This window comes from Musa acuminata, chromosome BXJ2-11, assembly GCF_036884655.1.
Source record: "Musa acuminata AAA Group cultivar baxijiao chromosome BXJ2-11, Cavendish_Baxijiao_AAA, whole genome shotgun sequence".
In the NCBI taxonomy this organism is placed as follows: Eukaryota; Viridiplantae; Streptophyta; class Magnoliopsida; order Zingiberales; family Musaceae; genus Musa; species Musa acuminata.
The window spans coordinates 31304057-31327863 of NC_088348.1; the positions used below are offsets into that span (position 1 = coordinate 31304057).

Genomic DNA, 23807 nt, shown 5'->3' on the forward strand with positions numbered 1-23807 from the left:
TTCATCCGATTTGCATCGGTCACATTCCATTTCTGCTCCTACTTGCTGCATCTGGATTTTGTGTTGGTGAAATATCTGAAACTTCATTTAGTTATTACATTCTAGTTCAGAATAAGCATTCCACCAGAAAAGGTAGACATCTGTCGAAAATTTCTTCCATGGTCTCAATTACCAGTTAACGTAAGACTCTGTTATGTCCAAATGATACTTATAAAAAGAATAAAACTTATATGGTTCGAACACCTTTGTATCTTATGCTGATTTAAGTTACAACAAGCAGCCGAACAAGAACTAGATTGTGTGGTTCTATTTGCCAAGGTATATTTGGGTTTTCGCTTCTCCTCTGTGAATGCAGCCAGTCCTTCAAGACGGTCTGCTGTGTTCAGTAGTAGCCCATAACATTCTTCTTCTCCACCCACTGCCGGGGGCGTAGCTCCTTCCATGCCTTTGTTGATAGCTTGCTAAGCCATCCTTGTAGCCAAAGAACCCTTTCAAAGATAGGCCCTGGTTAGAATCCATCCAAAGATAAAAGAGTACTGAATGGGGAAGGGAAGGTAATTGTGTAAAAATTCTTCTTGTCATGATACTTCGTTGAAGCATTAGTTTAATCCTCTTGGCTGTTCGTAAGAATTGTGGTACGCAGGCAACACGAAGAGCCTTGTGGTACGCATCTCCAGAAGGAACACAGTGATTGATGAGTCCTGCCACAAACGAACCTAATACAATTAGTAAAGGTGTGTCAAAATTAAAGATGTCAGATGCTAGAAATTTTTGTACCCATGGACAGAGCTTCTTTGCCGTTAATCCTTCGACCCGTTAATATTAGCTCCTTTGCTGCTGATCGTCGTCGGGTGCCACCAGCTCTGTTTGTGTCGAAAATTCGACACATCAGCCACCAGCTCTGTTTGTGTCGAAAATTCAGCGGAAAGCATGATATGCCTTTCAAGTTTTCCAACACATTCTTGTTAAAAAGTTCTATAGACCATGCATTTCCAAGGAGAAATCACAGTTCAATATGTCTCAGAAAATAAAACATGACCAAGTGAAACGTAGTAAGAAAGCACAATACCTCAACTGTTTATGAAACATGACCAAGAAAAACTGAAAATTACATCATGTCAATATTCGCCCCTCTTCCCTTTGTAATTATCCTTACCGTATACTGAGAACTGTAAAAGGTACATATCATTCATATACCATTAGTCCATGATCATAGGAGCCTTTAAATATCTACCCAACTTTTTCAGTCACTGAAGCATTATAATCCAACCACATAGTCATTGAGTATGAGAAATCCAATACCCTATGTACTTTGATCTGACTCCAAAGTCAACCATCATGATCCCAGTTGGGATAGTCAGCCCTAGGGATGACAGTCAATCAAATGTTTTTAGGCATCCAGATCTATACAATCTGCTTAAACTGAGTTTGGGTATCATTTGTGGGGTATGAGACAGGTTCTAGTCGGTTCGGGTACCAAGATAACTAGTCAGTTTCGGACCTTTAACTCTTCAGCACAAGTCAGTTTACTGTTATTTGTGCAATCTATAAGCATCATAAAGCAGAAATGATGCTTCTACCCTTCAAGTTCAAGGTTTGGGGATGGTTTTGAAGACAAACTTTTAACTACATTAAATTACACTGTCAGTATCTGCCTACAGACTAGAAATCCAAAAATAATAAACATCAACTAACAATTGTCCTGGAGCTTAGTGATGGAAAAAAATCCCAATATATGGATTGCAAAAAGAAATTGATAAATCAAGTTCAGTTTGTCTTTCATGCAGGCTGCATATTTATTATGATTATATGTTTGAGTCGGAGAATTTACCTAAAACAAAAACAAAATTTTACTAAAACATAACCAAATATAGCTATCTCAAGGCAACAAATTTTGATAATTCCAGCATCGTGTTACATATTAATGATCATTTCAGATATTAAGTGAAGATATATTTATGTTGGGATTAATAAGCATTTTGAGATTCTTGGAGTTAATATCCCAGTGGGATAAAGCATCCTAGTACAAAAAGGAGTTATGAACAAAGAAAACCCTTGGCAATTAGGGTTTGATTCTTCTATGAATATCTCATGTATCTCTGGATTTTGATAGGAGGAGAGCAAGATGTAACGAATTTTTTTTATACTCTTGGGTTTCTCTCCAGGGTGTCTAGAGAGAGTACTCTTTAGGGTTTCTAGAGACATGGAGTTTATGTGAGAGGACGTACAAGAAAATTTATTTCTGAGTTGAGATTGATCTCATATGATATAGAATTTGGTTTTGTCCGTGAATGTCTATGGGATTTACTGAACCACGTTAATCTTATGTTGACTTTCTGATATATTATTTATTTATTGATCTCAGATATATATATTGGATTTAGAATTCTCTTCTTCCTCCCAACACTTTATTGATATTATAAATAAAATTCTACAAGCATCAAAAGATTTGTGTATATATATTCCGAAAGCAATGCAATATTACTGCTACCATTACAGGATCGAGCTTTCAAAAACTTATCATAAAATTTAAGGCATATACGATGGTACAGGTTGTAAGTTTTACTCTCTTACCCAATGACCAGCTTGAACACATACCCAGGAATTATGGCAAGTCCAGTCTCTAGCAAGCTAAATGTTGAATCTTCTCCTACAAGATGCAGATGAAAGCACTTTTTGAAGTGAGATATCAAATCATTAAATTTATAGAGAAACCTACACCATTGGTTTTAAATAGATTTGCACCATAGGCATACCACACACACACACGAAGATCACATGAAAGAGCCAATTCTAGGCCACCACCAGGTGCTGCTCCTTCAATGACCGCAATTGTTGGAACAGAGAGTGCCTGTGTAAATGGTTGATGATTTATATCAAGTTTCTGTAGCAGTAAAGACAGACACTAAAGACAAGGGCAAACAGCAATTAACAGAGGACGCAGAAAGATGAGAAGGAACATTAAAGTTTATTAGCTCACGTGCATGTCCCTACTACAACGAGCAAGCTGAGTTTTAGACGACAAGTGCAAAAATTATAATTTCACTGACAAGGAAGATGGTGGCTCAGAAAAAGGCAATTAAAATAGCATCATGTGGGTAAAGGTAACAAGATAACTGCAGAATGAAACACTGACCAGTTACAATGAGAAATTAAAAGGAAAAAGGAAAAAAAAGAAATGCCTGTTTATTGAAGATATACTTTCAACTAATTTCTGCTCGCATCATGTCAAAATTTGTAATGTAACAAAGTTGAGGAAATCTGAAGCTACAGAATTCAAGAGACACAAAGTAGATAGATGAACATGAACCAGCAAGTATGAGAATGTTGATCGTAAAGAGTTAACAAACTGCTGGACTTCAGTAGCACTCATGAGCCTGCGCTGCAGCCAAAAGAGGTTTAATTTTACTTATGTACGCAGAAGAGACACAATTGATAAAGCACACAACAGAATAATTCAATAAGATCATAATTTGAAGAACAAAAGAACAAAAAGAAAAGAGAGATATTGTGAAAGTTGATCGAACACAATTGGATAATAATGTACAGCAATTCTACATCCTTTTATGCGTTTCAAAGTTGTTGATATTCATACATTCTTGTGCAAAATAGAAGCATTACATGTTTTCCTTTGTCTAATCAATCTGACCTTTGGCTTTCTTTGATTTTATGGATGAACTACTTTCCTTAATTGGTTGGTACCAATACCATCAACCTTTTGTTACTGTGGTAGCTCAAATACTAGAACATGAATTAGAATCCTTCTTTTGTCATGTTCATTTATCTGTAGTTGATTAAGTGATAATGAGAATAGAACAAGTTGCACTAGAAACAATCACAATTTTGCAAACCCCAACATGTTTAAGTGATTGCAAAAAACAATCATAATTCTGAGGTAGAAACAAGGCTGTAAGTTGTATAATGAGGTGGATAGCCATACTTCTTGTGACTCGACCAATTTCAAAAGATCCGATTCTTCCAAATTTTGGTCTACCCAATTGAGTTGACCAGCCAAAAGATGGCAACATGGTTGTGGCAACTCAAACTCTTGTGAGTCCCTTATAAATGGTATCCTTACTTATAGATAACAGCTTGTATCTTTACTAGCCGATCCCAAGTAGTTGGGACTTGATGGCTTTGTTGTTGTTGTCATTGCTAGTGAGCTGGTCATACTCTGGCATTTAAGCCTCTTTTATGACCTCCAGCTTAGCAAACTCCTCCCACACTGTCATTTTAGGGCTAAATTGACTCGGTGCTAACCATGAGACACTGATGGACTGAGACTAACTTAAGCCTCTTCTATGACCTCCAGAATAGCAAACTCCTCCTACACTGTCATTTTAGGGCTAAATTGACTCGGAGACATTGATGGACTGCGCCTAACATAAGCCCCTTTTATGACCTCCGGAAGAGCAAACGCCTTCTACACTGTGTCATTTTAGGGCTAACTTGACTCGGTGCTAACCATAAGATATTGATGGATTGAGACTAACTCATCAAATGCTTGCCCATTTTGTATTGCTTAATTCCTCTGCCAATTAAACGATGATGGCAATCTTCAAGAACAATGAAGCAAAATCCAAGCCTACCTTAAGATCCGTCCCGGCGAAGAAAACCCTGGGAACCGAGCCCCAGTCATCGCAGCATGTCCTTCCCGAACGCGTTCTTCGCCTCCGGCCGGCCCAGCTTCAGCTCCACGATCCCTGCCCCGGTTCCCAGAAACTATTAGTGAAAGATCGCCAAACAAGATCCAAGAACAGGGGCATTTATGATTCGACCACCGGAATCGGAGTCGCCGAGCCACTCTACCCTCACCGACTCCGACATCGTTGGGATTATTAGGCCCCGCCGGGAGCCAGCGCGATGGAGGAATGGTGGCGCTGTTGCTGCTACGGCGGCGGCGGGGCGGGTCGGGCGGGCGACAAAAGGAGCCATCACCGACTTCGATTACGGAGGTGAAGCGAACGACGGGTTGCGATGTTCAAAAGCGATGAGAGCGAGGCGATGACTCGAGTGAATCACCCCTGACATCTTCCGCGGCTCGGTACTTTCTAACCGTTAGTTACGAATACTAATGCATAAAACAATCCTTCGTATATAAAAATTATAAAATTAAATATTTTATAATAAATAATTAATTTTTTAATCATGATAAAAATTTTAAATAATTATAATTTTATCTAAAATATATGTTTATAAATTATAAGTAGACTGAATTAAAAGTTATAAGATAATATTACGAGCGAAAGAAAATATCATATTGAAAGGGGGCAAAGGTAGGCTTTGCAAGCAAAGCATATTGGCTTTCTCAGATTCTAAGCTGTCACGGAATGATTGCCTTTCTCAGAATTATGATTTTGGATCCAAATTGATTATAGTATATTTTTGAATAAAGTAATAATAAATATATATATATTTAGATAAAAATGAATAATAAAATTATTTTCTTATTTATAATAAAAAAAAACTGAGGCTTTCTATAAGCTTAAAGAATGGGAGAAAAATCGCCCAAATAAAAATTAGGTGTTGGAATATATATATATAATTAAATCGATGTCGCCCCGTCGTTGTCGGCCTGAAATGAACTCCGAGCCATTCCATTCTTCCCCATTTCTCTGTCTCTCCCCCCGCGCACCCCCCACCCCCCCAACCCAACCACAGGTATCGCTCAAAGCTCCTCCTTCCTCTTCCTCTGCTCTTGCGGCAATAGGAAAAAAGGCTCCGTCTTTGTTTCCTTATCGGGCTTTGGTCTTCCTCGAGGATTCCATCGTTCGTCTGTGCTCCCAACACGGCCATGGGTGGAGGCGGCCAGATGATCTCCGTCTACCCGGAAGAGCTCACTTTCGAGTGTACGTTTGGCCCTCTGATGTTTCCCCTTGTTCGCTTTCTTGTTTTTCTTTAAAGATCGAATCTTGTGCTGGGTATTGATGGGGAGATCCCTTCTCGAGGAACAGTTGAGTTGGAGAAGCCATCTTATTGCAACATCAAGGTCGTCAACAACACCGAACACCATGTCGCATTCAAGGTATTCGGAAAAATGCGTGTTTCCCCTTGATTTCTCCGCGATTTGGGTTTTTCGTGTGTGTGGGTGTTTGTTCAGTTCTGCTTCATATCTCACCTGAATTTTGATAAAATTTGGAACTCTGGCTATCATCCTGGTAGGTGAAAACGACGTCTCCTAAGAAGTACTTTGTTCGGCCGAACGCAAGCGTGGTACAACCTTGGGACTCATGTACTATTACAGGTATCTGTGTTGGGTAGTTTTGGTTCATGGTGTGTCATTGTTGATCGATGGTTGGTCAGCAGCTTTTGATGATATCTCATGTGGGAAACATGGCGTGTGCATGTTTCGTTTTCAGTCACCCTCCAACCCCAAAAGGAGTACCCTCCTGACATGCAATGCAAGGATAAATTCCTCATTCAGAGTGCCAAGGTGCCTCCTAGTAATGATATAGATGAAATCCCTTCTGACACGGTGAGCTGTTGATTATATCATCTTGCAAATTGCAGGTTGAGAATGATTCATGGTTCATTCTTGAATATGTTTTATTGCTTTGTTTCATGCAGTTCAATAAAGACGGTGATAAGGTGATAGAAGAACTCAAACTCAGAGTTGTTTACACTTCTCCGTCGCAATCTGGCCTTGGAAACTCTGAAGAAGAGTCCGGTCTTGCCTCATCAGCTACAGGGAAAAGAGATGTAAGATTTCATACTTCTTCATCATGGGCCAGACAGTTTTTCTACCAAACTGTTTGTCATTTGTGAATCTCAATTGTGTTCATCAGTGCCGTTTCACTGGTTGTAATGCATATTTCATTTTCTTCGTGATGCAGATGCACAAGAACTCAAGCAATGAGGAGGTTAGCTACAATTGCCAAATTCTTTCTCCTCCTTGTCATTTATGAAATCCATCAATGGGTTCCACCTTTTTCTTTTTGCCTTAACCCTCAGTTCTCTGTAGAAAGACTTTTACCTGCATTGATGTAAATGAGCTTAATCTTACATAGTCACCTTATCTAGAAAGTTTTGAACCAAGGTTATCATTGAAATGATGGATAGGAGATGAACATACTGGTATAGGAAGACCCATAGCAAATTGTGTCTGCATGTTCTGTCTGAGTGGCTTTCACTCTGTTGAAAGTTGCATGGCACATTTGGTTTTATATTCTTCAGCACAAGAAACACAGAGTTGATAAACTCTCCTAGTACCAAGGCTCATCATCTCTATCTTTGCTGCAATGAGGATTTTTGTCGTATTCTTTTTTTTCTTTCACCTCAATTATTTGTGTTTTTTAGATCCAGATGTTACAACATTTGAAGGAGGAAAGGGATACCATTGTTCAACAAAATCATCAGTTGCAAAGGGAATTGGTTTGTAGTTGACCCTATGTTGCTTCTTTTCTAATTCTTTTGGAACCTCAAGTACATATATTGTTGCTTTCCCTTTTATATAGTCTGCTGCATGAGTGTTTGCTGTCCATGTATATCTCGCTAGATGATTTGACTATTTAGTGAATGGTTACTTTTGAGGCTCTTGTAACATTTGCAAGCAACATTATTTGCTCCATATTATTGTGCAATAATCTATGATCGAGACTGTAAATTTACTTGCTAGTATCATATGATATGTGCATAGGTATAATGGAAAAAGCTTGGTGCGTCATGATTAAGGTTTCAATCTGATTACGATAACATTCGGGAAGCCTTTTTTCTCAAACATGTGGCGTTAAAGCTTTTTAAGATGTTATAAATTCTTCAGCGATTAAGCATTTTTCTATAAAAGTTATATTCGTTGTTCGGAAACTGATATAGTTGTCATTGCAGGACATGCTGAAGAGGCGCAGAAACCGCAAAAGTGATGCTGGGTTTTCGCTGACATTTGCTGCATTTGCTGGTCTCGTAGGTATTATGGTTGGGTTCATCTTAAACCTTACTTTATCTACACCACCGGCTGCCTAAATCACATTCACAACCATCCAAGTTGATGACATCAATATTTGGCTACCATTAGTGCCTACATTTTCTGCATTTCATAAGCATGCTACTTTCCCACTATCTGCTCCACAAAATTGTTTGGGTTGGAAGTTTCTTAGTCTCAGGTAGTGCTGTCGACAATGTCTCAGCATTTTCCTGTTCAGTTCAGTGGTCTCTTGGGTGTATTCTTTTGTTGTTCGACTTGTGTACTTTGGAGGGTGTAAGGTCTTCATTCAAGATTGTTCTGATTGTTGCAACTCTTCTCTTATGCACCAAATACCGCAATTTGCTGAAGAAGTATTTGCCACACTGATGACTTGAGAGCTATAATGTGTTACATGTGATTTGATTTCCAGACACAATGCTCCCTTTACTTTTCAGTATCAAAATTACCATTGTGATATTTTTCAGCAGTGCAGTTTGTGGAAGAAATGCTGTTTAATTATATTTCATGTCTGAGTGCAGCAAGTGGATTAGCTCTCACTCTACATGGAAATCAACTCACATTAAGTCTGTGCTATGTTTTTTATCATTAACTCTACCTTGAAGGTTTATCCATGGAAAATTCACCCTTCTCTAACATGTTAATTATTCTATATTTGATGTTCTGAAGTAAACTCTGATTTGCAATCTTTATGGGGACAATGCAAATGTGAACCTTAGAGATCTAAACAACTCGGAGACAAATATATACACATATATATATACTTGCTGAGGAGTCCTACATGTCAAATATTCATTCGACGAGCAATGTGTTTGCTGCTCTACGCCTTGCACAGCCAAATCTGAACCATGGGGCCGCCATTCAGCTCGGCACGAAGGACGTGTTTCCCTCTTCACCGCAACACATACCGACCCAAATCACCCTCAATCCCCCACCCAGAAACCGCCACGCGTACATAGGAAAACCAGGCGCAAGCACGCGGTCTCGTCACCGCTTCGGGACGCGCACCGCCCCGACACGTCCCTCCCTATCTATCTACTCCTTCCATACCACCCAACTTGGCTTCCTGGCCACGCCATCTCACGACCATGCCCCTCATCTTAAACACCGCCGCCGCCTCCCCCCTCGTAGGTCTCGCCTCCCACCACTTCTCCAAATTCCCCATAAAGCCCCTTGTAACCTCTCGTAATTTCAAGCCCTTGTCCTTTCCGGCGTCGTCCTCTGCGCCCTCGCGTCTCCGCCGAATGAGTTGGCTCGGGAAGCTAGGGCTTGGCTTCGGCGGTCGAGGGTCCGCGACGGAGGCGTCGTCGGCGATCGCGCAGAGCCCCGACGACGACGTGCCGGCGGCGGGGCAGGAGTTTGCGCAGTTCGGCGCCGGCTGCTTCTGGGGTGTTGAGCTCGGCTTCCAGCGCGTGCCCGGGGTGACCAAGACCGAGGTCGGGTACAGCCAGGGGAACACCCACGAGCCCACCTACGAGGACGTATGCACCGGGATGACCAATCACTCCGAGGTGGTCCGTCTGCAGTACGACCCCCGGCAGTGCAAGTACGAGGACTTGCTCGACGTCTTCTGGGAGCGGCATGATCCCACCGCTCTCAATCGCCAGGTTAATTCTTTTGAGGCCCCTCAGAACTTTTCTTGTTATACATTGGCACTTGGTGCTATCCATGTTTTTGTTGTTGATAGCATCTTAGTTGAAATTGGTCTCAATTTTGCGTGGCAAGCACCTTTTAGTTTCAGATAAGTCTCAACACGAATGCCTAATTTGAGGTAGCTTTGCTAAATAGCATCTCATGTTGGAGGAGTAAGCTCTATTGATTTGATATAACCACATACACTTGTGTGTCACAGCACAATAACGGAGAAGAATCACGCTGGTTGTATTTGACCTAACGCAGCCCTCCATCTTTTTCATCCGGGGTTGTGACTGACATTGGCAGTGTTACACTTTGTGTATCATAGTGATAGTTTGAATTTGTGAAAATATGCTTGGTGAGTCGGAAAATTGGGTTTTGGTCAACATTTGGGTACCTCTCCTATTGAATTGCTTGGTAGGTCATCGAAGAAATCAAGGAGCAAGTATGAGATTCTGGATTTCCAATCAAATTGTGCTTCTTCAAATGGATGAGTGTTCTTTGTATATATGGTGTAGTTGTAGAACTTTAGAATGTGCTAATTTATATAGAAAGTTGACTTTTTTTTTTATCTTATAGAAGTGCTAGTACAGGTTGTGGTTTTTTATATTTGTCGGGTATGGATGCTGGCTATTTTTCACTCTTGGTGCACATATCATTTGCGACGAGCATTTAACATAGAAAAAGTGTTATCCTTGTATTTGATGATTTAGAAGGTGGAAGCAAGCTGAAAAATGTTTCCATGATACTCTTATCATCTGTAGAGTAGTTAGTTTGGGATTAGCCATGGTTACATTAATGAGAGCATTTGAAGGTGGAAGCAAGCTGAAAAATGTTGCCATGATATTCTTATCATCTGTAGAGTGGTTAGTTTGGGATTAGCCATGGTTACATCAATGAGAGCAGCCTTTGGATTTTAAACTTCAATCTATGTCCCCGAGGCAGTGTGAGGCATCAAGAGTTATCTGACAACCATAGATTCCAAAGAGATAAGAGAGAAGGATTGGTTTGGTTTGGTGTTGCTTCCAGATCGGAGCAGTCAGGTTCAGGATGAAGGAGGCAGGTTTGACTTATTCACTATTATTAATAAATAATTTAATTTATTAAGTTAATAAATTAATTATCTCATCATCTGGATCTTGATCTGAAAATAATAATGATGTCCTTAGGCCTGCTCTGTTAGATAGTTGGTAGTTTGATATGCACATGTGGCTAAAAGCTAGATTAACGTTTAGTTCTACATAGTGCACCATGCCACATGCTCAACCCCTTTGTGCGGGTCCCACAATAATGGTTAGCAACTCTAAATTCAATCTCATTGGCTTTTGATCAATTTTGACCAAGAAATAGAAATGGTCAAGACATTATTTTAAAAAATTGAACAGGTATCTACCCTCACCTCACAAAAAAAAAAAAGAGTGAACACTAATTTTATAGGTTGAATTTGACCAAATTTCACTTTTTGGTCTTTGTCATTAGCCAGGACTACTCTGGCTTATGTTTGGCTGATCTTTTGGATCATTAGTCTTTACAAGGTCATTAGAGCTCGTGAATGATACATCCCCTGCTTTTCCATCGCTCTTTGCAATAAGTTACTGAGGACTTGTCCCTTGAATCTAATATATTGTGCACTGAAGGAGTTTAACAATGTGATCAGTCAGGAAAGAAACAAAGTCTGTATTACCTCTCAATTTGTTGACATTTTTATTGATGTTATGCATTATGATATATGCAGCTAGCAGCAAGCTCATGGGCTCAGTCTTTGTCTCGTTCACGTATGTGTTTCTAAGGTGGGATTACGAGTGATGTTACATGAAGGAACAAGCTTATATAAAATTTCATATGTTCTGTGCTGTATTTCCTCTTTTAGGAATCAGTTTTGGTGTGCTCTTGAAACCTGACCAGACATAAATACTACAGTGATGTATCTTATATTCCAGAAAGAGTCTTATTCGAAGTGTACTGCTGTTGTAGTTTCTTCAACAGTTCCTTATAAGTGTAGGTAATTTGAGAATTAGTGATAATATGGACCAGTGAACAAATTCTGTATCTGTCTTCATTTGCAGAATTACAAATTCGAGAACTTATAATGCATTGCAGAAATGCTTTCAATAGTAGGTGCATGGTACTATATAACCTTAAAGAAATGCATTAAATCTTCTGTGAGCAGTATATTAAGTATAATTTGCATTCTAGTTGTTAAATATTATATTTACAATTGTATGCAGGGAAATGATGTTGGGACCCAATATCGCTCTGGAATATATTTCTACACACCAGAACAGGAAAAGGCAGCCAGAGAATCCATGGAGAGGCGCCAGAAGGTCCTTAACGGGAAGATTGTGACAGAAATCCTTCCTGCAAAGAAATTCTACAGGGCAGAAGAGTATCATCAGCAGTATCTTGAGAAAGGCGGACGCTTTGGTTTCAGGCAGTCTGCAGCTAAAGGTTGTAGTGACCCTATTCGCTGCTACGGATGACATGGGTAATTATAATCAACCATCGAAATCTGCATGCCTGGTCGTTTCAGTCGATAGAGTTGTTGAAGATAACGAGTACTGCATGTTATGGACTGTGTTATGAGGCTATGCCCTTGTTTGTAATATAATTACAACTTGCATATTCATAGTAATCCACACAACTCATCTGATGGTTCTCTTTTGATGTGAGCATAGCTAATGAATTGCCTTGTGATTATTCAAACTCTTCATATTGATTCACGGAACTCTTGGGAAATATTAGGATTAGAAGTGACAAGATATAACATCGATTTTCGCCTAGTTTTGTGACCTTTCTGTGTCGGTTTTTGTCCGTGGCGTGGGATCCAATAAGGTAACATCTCTTTTCATTGAACTCATTGTCCTTTGTTTTCCCTTACCGTCTGTTATCTGAGCTAAAGTTTTCATCTCTTGTTATCAGGCATTTCCTTGGTCTGAGATCGTTCATTGAACCCAACATCGATCAATCTACTGTAAGCTTTTTCTAAACCAGCAAGTGTTAGTTGGATTACTTTACTATCCGGTGGACTTGCGTAAGTTTCAGCCAACTTGTTCGCTTCTGTCTTGCAGAGTTCAGTGCTGCAGCATGGTGTTTTCATTCCTTGGAACTATTCGGTGGGATCCCAACCTCATGCTCTCCACACTCCCACGCAGGTTTGAGTTCCTATGCCCTCCATTCCCGACAGCCTGCTATGGATCTCGAGGTGCGTTGGCCAATTGTCTTTCTCTTTAACGACTCCTCAACATAAAATTACCTGATCCTAATAATCAAATCCTTGGAGCGATGGACTCACTGGCTCCAAGCACGTGAATGTTCAGGAACTTGTATGGTAAATTGATTGTTTGATCTATCATCAATGGCGCAACAGAAACCAAGCATTTTGGAATCGGCTGCAGTGCATGTGGTCTTCTGGCTTGATCCAAGTCATCGAGATCCAGAGAACTTTGTCTGGATGCAAGCTAATCGTACTTTTTGTCTTAAAACTGTACCAGTGATTTGAGATCGCATCAAACTACCAATCTTAGTGGGATGTCATCGATAGTGTCAACGACGTTATTGGTTAGAAAATTAGATGAGTCTACAGCTACTATTTGAGCATATATAATAAATGGTAGCACACCATTTCTGTATTAGAAGACATGATTAGAGATGCAAGAAAGAAAGAAAGAATCATCTATATAGTGACATGAAAATAATAATGACGTGCTTATGTCTGCTCCATTAGATAGAGGGTAGTTTGATGTGCACATGTGGTGGCTAAAAGCTGGACTACAGTTAAATAAAGTTATACGTAAAATGGAGTGCACCGTGCCACGTGCTCGACCCGTTTGTGCGGGTCCCACTATTATGGCTAGCAATTCTAAACTAAATCCCGTTAGATTTTGATTATGAACAATTTTGACCAATAAATACAAAGGGTCAATATATTATTTTTCAAAGGTGACATCATTAATTTTATAGGGTGATTTTTTTCTTTAAAAAAACATATTTTTTTGCATATTTCTCAACTGGTAAATATTTTTAACACTTTTTTAATTTTAAAAATATTTTAAATATCTCTATTTTTTATTTTTTAATCGATTTTAAACTGTTATAATATTTTCATTTGGCTCATTTATAATATGTTTAATAATATTTATATTGAGACACTAAAAACATTGTAAGTAAAATTATGTTATAATATATATATATATATATATATATATATATATATATGAGATTAGGAGTCTATCTAAATTGTTTACAGTGTTTTTAGTAGATTTTATAGTGTATTTATTGTAGTGATCAAAACATAATAATAAATTATTTTTTAAAATTTTTATTTAGATGATATTATTTTAAAATTATCAAAAAAATATTATAATATATCAAAAAGTAGATTTTATAGTTTTTTATTGTGATGGTTAGATTAAAATTTTAAAAAAATTAAAAGATATTTTAGATATTTTTAAAATTAAAGATATTATTTAAAAAATACAAAAGAGGAAGTATCAATTAGAAAATATGCTGTGATTATTTTTTTTAGAAAAAATAACCCCATTCATTATATACACGTAATATTTTATTTATCTTGTAAATATAACTAAAGCATATATTACATAGCCCGTACCAATGTTTATGACCCCACCGCACCACTGTCGCGGGCCCATCACGACCAATATCACGTGCAACGCACATGTCCAGCTCTTAGAAAACAAAAAAGAAAATAGAAACCACCACAAAGCTATATCGAGAAAGAGGGGATGACGCCAAACGGAACGAGACAAAGTTAAGGTGAAAAAGGGAGCGAAGCCAACAGAAACGAGACCGAGCGAGCGAGAGCATATATCCCGACGCCCTCCTTCTCGTCTCTCCTCTCCGGCGATCTCTCAATCTCTACGCCTCTTTCTCCCTTTTTAATTTCTTCTCGCCGCCGTGATTCACCCCGCCGGTCGGTGCCCTAGCCGCGAAGAAACATCCGCATCTATTTGTTCTGGTTTCTTCCAAGCGACAGCTGCGGTCCGAGCGGTTTGCGATTCCTTTCGGTCGTTCTCAAGCTTTTCTTTATTCGCTTTGCGGTAATGAAGCACTAGTTTGGTTCTTGGAAGGGATTTGGGTGGGGGCGGGGAAGGGGAAATGGTGAACGATCGATGGCATGAAATGAAGGCGAGTCGTTGAGTTGGTTGTTGGTCGAAGGTGCCGTGGAGGTTTGGGCTGAGGCAATTTGGCAGGGTCAGGGGAGGTGGTCGAGAGGAGAGATGGGTGACAATGGTGGGTCTTTTGTCACGGTGAGGAGAATAACCAAGGGGCCGGATCGAGGGGGCGGCTACCACTCAACACATGGTACGAGGAAAATTGCTCCTTTTCCCTTTCTTATTGTTTTCTTGTGAACATCGAAGTTGATGCTTGGCGTATTCTGGTATTAGTGGTAGCGGCAATCTGCAATTAGTTTTGGTAGGACAGTTGACAATGCTTGGACTTTTGAATGCCTAAGACATTCTTAGGTTTTGATCTACAAGTTTAGGTTGCCCATTTTACTCTGCATGTCTTTCTATCTTTGATCATCTTCTGCAAATTGCTTTCTTAGATATAGTTGTGAAGTATGTCATTGATGTAATCTTTTAAGTAAGCTCTGGGTACCCTTTTCTCCCATGTCGTTTGATTTAGATTTCATGTAGAGCTTCTTCGATCTATGAATTTATTCTGTTTGATTGTTTTTTGCATGGTGGTTTAAGTTCCATGACACGTATCTGCAGAAGAGCATGCAGAGGCTGAGAGATTAAATTTTCATGAGTGCTTTTTATGGAAAGATGAAAGAAATACCTACCAAAGTAATTGGATGATCATAATGTTCAATAAATGAAGATTTAGTGTGTTTGAGGTGATGGAATTGTACAATTGATGGTTATGCTCTCTACTGGCATAGGATGCAGCATAGCTGCTGATCAGTTACTGGCGCAACATGTAGGTACTGTATGACTTTGACTAAGTACTAGGAATTTTGTCGATCAAACGATTTTACCATGAATTTTAACAAAGTTCTCATAAACTTAAATTGTATGAATGTTCTCTTTTTCACTTTCCATGATGATATTGTTCTCGCTTGCCTCTCCCTCCCTTTCTCTCTCTGTCACACGCACACTTGATTTTTGAAAATTTAAAATCTTAGGCTTTTGCTTGGCCAAAGTTTTAAATAAGAATCTTAACTACCCATCTGTATCAGTTTGGTGTTACAGAATAAGTTAATAAATATATTTTTTGGAATGAATTATGTTGATTTGGATGGCTGGTTTTTTTTATGTATGGAGTATTTTTACATAGAGGTAACCCTGTCCAATATGCACAGTTTGAACGTTACAGAATCTCTTATATATATTATTGTGAAACATGGTTGTGCCAAAACAAGGGTCTCATTCATGATTGAAGCCTTAGCTGATAGTACTCGGATTCACATGCTTCCTATGACCAGTGGTTGAATCGGTTATGCCTTAACTGTATAGTTTCTCAATCTATCAAAGTTCATTCAAGTCGAAGTATAAAGTCATGTAAATGTCTTGATTTAAAATTATTAAGTTGCTATTGGTTATCCTTTTATTACAAACTTGTAAGGAAACTCAAGGTTCTCTCTTTTTTCTTGACTTAAATAGAAAGTGATCACTGAGGTGTTATGCATAGTAAGAAAAGTCATTATTATATTGTTAAGTATGCCTATGAAGATGTATCTTTTTTATTTTTTGTATTTGAACTGTCATCTTTATATTCATTTTGTTGTCTACAGAGGTTGTGGCGGGATCAACAGCGTGGATTGGAAAAGGTTTTTCTTGTGTTTGTGCCCAAGGAATTGACAGTGATGCTCGTTTATCATTTGATCTTACACCTTGTCAGGTAACCTCTTGTTAATATTGATTATATGCTTATTGGTTTTTTTGACACATGATCTTAAATATAGGTACAAGAGGTACATATTGACTGGCATTTACCAGTGTGGCCAAGCATTGGTAACAGACCATACAATTTAACAGTGCTTCATCTACTAATATTTTATTAATTTTATATTGATACTCGGTAGTATAGATTGACAAAATGTTTGTTATCTTAGTACCATACTGGTTATACAGCTTATTGAAACTGGTGTTGGATGGGTGTTTAGGTTTGATGTAATAACAAGTAATTGAATGTCACAAATGGCTATGTTTCTTGGTGGTAGAATTTAGAAGTAGGATATCTCAGATAGTTCTTGCAACATGAGCGTGGACATGTACAATATGCCTCTCTTTGCAACTATTTGGGATTGGCTGCTTGAATGCTTTCCAGCTACCTGTTTCTGACAATTGAGATGCATCTTATGTACAATTAAGATAAGTTTCTCTTAGTTTTGTGGCATGCCCTTGTGTTATCACATGCCTCACCATGAGCTTTATGCCAATTGGTTGAGCTCTGTGCTAGCTAGTGTTTTGATGGGCATGGTTTTGGCATGGCATTCAGATGAGTGCCAGTGCCATGATCGTACAGTTGACCCATCAAATGATTGTAATCTCTGACAAAGGTAACATGGAATTACTGGCTGACTCTTGATTGGTTTTAGCAGTATGTATAGGCCTATAGATACCTCTAGATTTTATGCTAACTACTTTGTTAAATTATATAAAACCTCATCATTTAATTTTTCTTCTGTGGTCAACCCTCTCATTTACACACATTGAAGTTTTGTTCCTTGTAGGTGGCCAGGCCTTCATTAATATTTAATTTCAACCCTGCTAGCTACTTTGTTAGATGCTTCATTAATATTATACATGGAGTACCATAGATATTTTTTTGCTCTTCAAAGGGAAAAGCTGATGAAAATTACATTCATTATACATGCATGCAGGAGGAATGCTTGCGTAAGTTACAATGCCGAGTCGATGTTGCCTATGAAAGTTCAAAAAAAGAGCATCAGGTACTTGCCTTAGAATGGTCTTTTTGATCTTATTGTTTTTTAGTTTCTAATAGTGAATCTTTGTTTTTTCTAGTTAACGTACTAAATTGATTCTTGCTTATAATAATTATGAGCTGTTGAAGTTCCTCTCAACCATCTAGCTATTTCTAGTTACCATTACTAAATTCTTGTTTATAATAATTATGAGCTGTTTAAATTCTCTCAACTATCTAGTAATTTTAAACTCATAAAGTTCTGCAGTTGTGTATTTATGTGAACATTTTTTTTGTGCAACTATATGATTATGTTGGTTACTTTTTGCTTATATTAATATCTAATCTGAGAAGGAAGTCAAGGTGCTAGTATTAATCATGTAGTGTCTTGTGCTTACGATGCATCTGCATCCATTTTATTGATGCAACCTACAAGCACTTTATGTTTCAAATGGCATTTCCTCTGTGTTTGTCATCTCAGTGACTGAAATATTGCTAGGAAACCTTAAGAACCCTCTGGTATGCTGCTTATCCTGGAGTCAAACTCCATGGCTTAATATCTGAACAATGGAAGGAAATGGGATGGCAAGGAAAAGATCCTTCTACAGATTTTAGGTATTAAAAATGCTCAGTCTGTAGGAATCATTGGTAAGGTATTTTCATTTCAATTCGATAATAGGATCCAGAAACTATCTTTGTTCTTGTGTTGCAGGGGTGGTGGTTTCATATCTTTAGAAAACCTATTATTCTTTGCCAGGAGGTACCCTGTAAGCGGTTTTCTTTTCTTGTTAGCTATTTTAACTAGTAGATTCAAGTGCAGAATGATTTCAATTTATATGTGGCTCTTAACATAATGAATTGAACATCTTTGTTTTGTTCTGTCACCTATTTGTCGATTATAACAAGATGACAAATTGCCTTGATGTGCTGCCAAACTTACCCTAAAACAAATTATTTCTTTATTTGTAATATTTTTGCTGCAAATATTGAATTTTAGAATAAAAGACTGATATTCATTATCTTTTTTTTCTAGTGCCAACTGGAATAGTGTTTCTTCAATCCTGTGTATGCTGGCCTCTCACTCGGATCCTGGTTAGCCTTATGGGAGTCATCATTTGGAAAACTTTTAGATTAAACCAGGGTGAAATTTTTGCATATATCAATATTAAAAAAAAAAGATTATAAGTTGATTTGAAGAAGAGCCTTCACTTGTGCCTTAGTCACTTAGGTTGATATTCAACTGAGACAATTTAGGAGATAGTTGAAGCTGAAAGACTAAAGCTGACTTGAAGAATTTAGAGCATAATTGGGTACTTGAGTGTTCTCGTAAGGAAGATAACATTTCAACTTGAGTGAATCAATCCATATGTGCACTGTTATGTGCCTTAACTGGTTTTGACTCTTTATATCCACCTATCTTAAGTAAAGGCAAGGCTAATGTGAGAATCTTTTTTGCTCATTCTTAAATTTTGGTACTACTATGAGTCCCTTGACAGCAACTAGTACTTTGGAACGCTATAATGTAAACTCATTCTGATAATTTGTTTGATGCATTACAATTAAAATTCCTTTGATGTGTATGATCTTTACAGGATCTTGTTGTAGATGGGTAATTTATAGCTTACATCCTAGTCTCAAAGCACAGTATTACACTAAGACTAGTATACATGCATTTACCTGTTGGAATATAGTTGCATAATTTGGGCCAAGCAATGAACTGGCTCAGTAGTTTGTATCCTTTGGATGATCTTCTTAATAACTGAGCTGTTGTTGCCTCCTTGATGACTTTCCTTGCAGAAGTCCTTCCAGGATCTTCTCCGAAAACAGGAGGGCAATCGAGCCCTATGTGAATACCCTTTTGCAGTAGCTGGTATAAATGTAACATTTATGCTCATCCAAATGCTGGATCTTCAAGTTGGTGGGTACTTTATCCAAGCTCGTTTCATTGATTTTGTGTGGCTAACTGCAGTATGTCATTTATCAACTATGGGCGTCTTAACTGTCTTCAACATGTTGGACATTCACCAGTGTCACTTAAATCTTCAGCATAATAGAGTTCTACCTGTGTCACTAAAATTTGTTTATAATAGTTGCAGCTAAACCAAGGTCGATTGTGGGAGCTATTTTTTTGAATCTACTTTCAGGTATGTTTAAATTCTAAATTGCAGTTTGATCTTTTATGAGTTTTGTTGCTGATAAATGCATTTAGTCACTGATGCTATATATTACATTTTGATTTTTTAAGTTGGTTCTTGAGAAATACGTTTTAGACAATGGTAGTTTGGAAAAATTAACATAAGCTCAATCAGTGGGTATAGATGCAGCAAGGAATGCAATTTTGGTTACTGAACCCATGCCAGTCCATGCGCGATTGGTACAGACCTGGTCTATTCCTGCATATCAACATATAATATGCTAGAATGTATCATGATATATGAAGACGAGGTAGCAAAGGAAGAAGCGGAGAAAGTATACCCGGAAAGAGAATAACTATACACGGTGGGTAGTGGGAAGGTAGGCGATGTCGGACCACAGCAGGCATGGTGCTCATGCGTTGAGATGGAGAAGAGGGTTTCGAATTTTTGGCACCAACCTATTTATAGTCCAAGAATTTTGTTTTTATATATAATTGGACCGGATTGCCTGAAATGGGGGCTGTCCACAAACCCATCCACGCCCGCCCGACTAGCAAATACTGGTGGGTATGGATCAATCTGAACCACATTGCAAACTATTATAATATGCGGACCAACCTTATTTTTTGTTAAGAATTAGTTACCGAGATCTGATTGTTACTCTGCTTTTCCACACTTAAATTTTGGTTGCACACTCCTCCGATACAGTGAATTATTAAACATGTTGCTTAGACCCCTCAGAACCTACCAGCAGTCGGCAGATTACGTAAGTGGTCATCACAGGTTTCTCAGTGTTACAAACCAGCAAGTATGTGATTAATAAGCGCCTACCTACTGATGCATAGGTGAAGATGGTGGTCTTTTGAATATTGATATTCGATATAGTTAAGCATCATATTGGAATTGTGCAATTTTTGATACTTGAACTAAATGCTGATGATTTGTGTTTCAGAGAATGACTGGGCCTTCGACATATTGTACTGCATAGCTTTCAAGTTGATGGATCAGCAATGGCTCGCCATGCATGCCTCCTACATGGACTTCAATGTACGTCATGTGCTCTCTCCACCACGGAATTGCCGATTCTGTCCTACAATTTTATGGTTTTCTATTTGCCCTAAACTCTCTGTTTGCTGGTCCCATCTTTAGACGGTCATGAAGTCAACACGTCGTCAGCTGGAGCAGGAGCTGCTGCTAGAAAACGTCAGTCGAATCGAGGATCTGCCTTCTTTCAAGCTTCTTCTTAATCGGTCGCAGCATCTCAGTTAATATTCGGTTGCTGTATCAATTTCCCGCATTGTCTCTGAATCATCCATCTTCTCCTGAACATACAAGAAAAAGAGTCGAGGGAAATTTTTCTTTCCATTTTTCCCACAATTGCTGTAAGGTGATTCTTTCCCAGTTAAATAATTCCCACATTATTCACTAGGCGTTCTTTGATATCTTTATCATCATCCAATTAAATAAACAGGTCGCTTTCTATATAAAACACCACAGTAAAGCCACTCCAAACCTACAAATATTCGAGCAACTCTGGAAATTGGAATCATAATATTTTTTCCCTATTACAGATGATGTTACTGAAAACACACACGTAAATAAATAGTAAATCACCACAAATGTGACCATAAAGAGCAACCAACAACGATAGCAAAAATGCCTTGCAAAGGCAGCCCGCAATGTCACATAACTTCTCAAATTGAAACAGTTACTACAGGAATTTAAAGAGTCAAAACTGAAGTTTCATCAGCTTGGAAACAAATAATACTGCCCAGCTTAGATAAAGTTGAGACAGCAACAATATGTCTCATCTCTACTCGTAAATCCAAGGGTGGAGGCTGTTCTGCCACTCGGCGATGCCTTCCGGGAACCACAGAGCAATCTCCTTCCTCGCACCCTCGATCGAATCACTTCCGTGAATGACATTCCTGCACATATGCAGCAGATGTGTCATACCAGTGGTTACAGATATCAGGGAAACTCTAATCAAATTGCTTCTTATAACATAGGGTGCCACAATTTTATTCCTGAAATATGATTTGCTGCTAACAGTTTTATAATCCAAAAGCACTGACGATTGCGAGCAAGAATTTAATCAGCTACTTCTCTGCCTAACTCATGAAGTTTTATCTTGATAATATCGGCCATCTTAACTGCCAGATGAACAACACACAAAGTTACATGTATACATACAAGCAGTAGAACATTCGATTTGTTAGGTCCTTAGTAGATGCCGTTCATTCATGTATTTTCCAGCAAACTAAATTGACATTCAATTCAAACCCTTTTTCCTTGAGTATCTACCTGTAATGCTGGCCTCCAAAGGCATCCGGGAGCCGCCATTTTAACATTTCTATTTCTCTTCTTCTACTTCCACTTGGATCCAAGTTCGACATACAGAGAGACCGTACCGTATAGATTAGAGCCAAAGGGTTTTCGACCAATCAAAACATGCATTGAACTCCCTATTTAGAGAGACACATGCAGAATTATGGAATTTAATTACAAGTTCCAAAGGGAAGAGGGAACAAAAAAGTGTTTGGACTAGTATGAGATGCAGAATCATGTGAGCATGTAAAGCAAAAACTTCCTAGCTGCAATCTAGTCAAACACCCTACTCAAAAGAAAAATCACACGTAGTCATGTTTATCGCAAAGCAATTCTTGTGGTTGATTAAGGTCTTAGTCAATTGAAGAGAAAAAGACAGCCACCATTCTTGAATATAATGCAGTTAATCCTTGATTAATACGATAAATTGAGATCCATATCATGTATTTGATATCAGAACGCAAACAAAAATGAGCCTTGCTGAATCAGAGACAAAGAAATCACCTGCCGATCTCGATCGCAAGGTCCCCACGGATGGTGCCGGGGGCGGAGTCGGCAGGGTTGGTTGCGCCGATGATCTTGCGGCCGGTGAGAACCACACTCTTTCCCTCCCACACCATCGCAACCACGGGGCCGGAAATGATGTACTCCACGAGCCCGGCAAAGAAGGGCTTCGCGGAGAGGTCGGCGTAGTGCTTCTCGGCGAAGGAGCGCTCCACGTTCACCATCTTCAACCCTGATTTATGGCACCAAAACAAAATTTCCATCTTCCTTCTCCAAATCACCAAAAGAGAGCAACACGAGACACCCAAAAACCGTACCTTTCAGGTAGAAACCCTTCTTCTCGAATCGCCCAATGATTTCCCCAACCTGACGAACGAATCGACACAAAATCTATGAGCGTTGTACCGATCTACTTTACAACGACGACTACAGCATTCGATACGACCGTCTTCCACTAAATGATTAGCCCTGAAAGGCAACGGTGGAGAGAAAGGGAGGTTTACCAGGCCTCGTTGGACGCCATCGGGCTTGATCATGACAAAGGTCTGCTCCATCTCTGAGATAGATCGGTGTCCCTCCTGTCTCGCCGACGCCGCAAACAAAACCCTAACCAAGAATAAAACAAGACAAAAAGCAAAGCTATTATACCCCCCGAGAGAGAGAGACAGAGAGAGAGAGAGGAGGCCGACGAACCCTATCTCTCCCTCTCTCTCGTAATTGCTTTATGGGCCTGCTTCAGCCCATCACAAGTTAGGCCCATAGTACGATCATGATATCTCTTTTTGAGCCTATTTCTGGTACTTACTTTATGGGCCGTTTAAGCCCATACAAATTTAGGCCCATTAGTAAGATAATAATATCTATTTTTATTCGTCTTATCGGATCTCTTATCGAAGATGAATATTTTCCCCGTCAATAACTCGGTGCTATTTTACTTTTACTTTTCCTATGTATTCCTTTGTCACATTAGATTTTTTATTCCTAATTATCTTTCATTGTATGTTTTGGTTTTAAGAATAAAATAAATACCTTAAAGATTATATATACTAAATGCTTGAAAAAGAATCGAATGGCCTAACATATCTAATTTTCCAAATATTATCTAACATATTTTAAATAGCATATCTTTAAGGCTTCGAGGTTTGCACGTTGAACACATATACTAAGCTTAATTAAGTTCAGCATATCTTTGATTCGAGAATGTTTCATTTTTATTACAATTTATTTTCATTTGTTAAAGCTACGGCATCGCGTAATGAGGTTATTTTTTATTTATTTTTCTTAAAGTCTTTTAATATTTCTCGATAACAAATGATAACATACTAATCGAAAAAAAGTTTATATATCACAGATGAGATTACATTTAGATTGTGGGGAATATGATCAAGATTTTTCAT

At 38.6% G+C, this 23807-nt stretch overlaps 4 protein-coding genes and 1 long non-coding RNA gene across 15 annotated transcripts; 3 read left to right on the plus strand and 2 right to left on the minus strand.

The window, feature by feature from the left end:
* Window positions 1–139: 139 nt before the first annotated feature.
* Window positions 140–5261, minus strand: LOC108951693 (uncharacterized). 4 transcript variants are annotated; one of them, XR_010492448.1, is made up of 7 exons: window positions 4782–5261; window positions 4590–4703; window positions 2757–2851; window positions 2575–2650; window positions 778–901; window positions 588–701; window positions 140–488 (listed from the first exon to the last, which is right to left on the minus strand). It is a non-coding gene; the product is annotated as an uncharacterized LOC108951693 (long non-coding RNA). The 4 variants fall into 4 exon arrangements; XR_010492449.1 differs by having other exon boundaries at window positions 140–701; window positions 4816–5261; XR_010492446.1 differs by having other exon boundaries at window positions 140–701.
* A 382-nt stretch (window positions 5262–5643) lies between these two features.
* On the plus strand, window positions 5644–8295 carry LOC135626828 (vesicle-associated protein 2-1-like). The gene is made up of 8 exons (XM_065132479.1): window positions 5644–5849; window positions 5955–6025; window positions 6163–6244; window positions 6360–6475; window positions 6568–6699; window positions 6834–6860; window positions 7297–7371; window positions 7825–8295. Exons 1-8 carry the CDS (start codon window positions 5795–5797, stop codon window positions 7957–7959), a joined length of 693 nt encoding a protein of 230 aa, XP_064988551.1. The 5' UTR covers window positions 5644–5794; the 3' UTR covers window positions 7960–8295.
* A 651-nt stretch (window positions 8296–8946) lies between these two features.
* On the plus strand, window positions 8947–12217 carry LOC135626829 (peptide methionine sulfoxide reductase A1-like). Its single transcript, XM_065132487.1, has 2 exons — window positions 8947–9525; window positions 11782–12217. The coding sequence occupies exons 1-2, from the start codon at window positions 9007–9009 to the stop codon at window positions 12031–12033; spliced, it is 771 nt and encodes a 256-aa protein (XP_064988559.1). The 5' UTR covers window positions 8947–9006; the 3' UTR covers window positions 12034–12217.
* A 32-nt stretch (window positions 12218–12249) lies between these two features.
* On the plus strand, window positions 12250–21003 carry LOC103972181 (uncharacterized). Of its 8 annotated transcripts, XM_065132482.1 has the most exons (11): window positions 12250–12385; window positions 12473–12524; window positions 12622–12755; window positions 16311–16417; window positions 17403–17471; window positions 17943–18058; window positions 18156–18210; window positions 19241–19361; window positions 19534–19587; window positions 20531–20625; window positions 20728–21003. In XM_065132482.1, the coding sequence occupies exons 3-11, from the start codon at window positions 12638–12640 to the stop codon at window positions 20845–20847; spliced, it is 855 nt and encodes a 284-aa protein (XP_064988554.1). In that variant the 5' UTR covers window positions 12250–12385; window positions 12473–12524; window positions 12622–12637; the 3' UTR covers window positions 20848–21003. The 8 variants fall into 8 exon arrangements, with proteins under 8 accessions (XP_064988554.1, XP_064988553.1, XP_064988555.1 ...); XM_065132481.1 differs by having other exon boundaries at window positions 12369–12524; XM_065132483.1 differs by having other exon boundaries at window positions 12369–12524; window positions 19540–19587.
* Window positions 21004–21226: 223 nt separating this feature from the next.
* Window positions 21227–23062, minus strand: LOC103972182 (nucleoside diphosphate kinase 1). The gene is made up of 4 exons (XM_009386416.3): window positions 22914–23062; window positions 22728–22776; window positions 22411–22642; window positions 21227–21506 (listed from the first exon to the last, which is right to left on the minus strand). Exons 1-4 carry the CDS (start codon window positions 22962–22964, stop codon window positions 21392–21394), a joined length of 447 nt encoding a protein of 148 aa, XP_009384691.2. The 5' UTR covers window positions 22965–23062; the 3' UTR covers window positions 21227–21391.
* Between the last annotated feature and the right edge of the window lie 745 nt (window positions 23063–23807).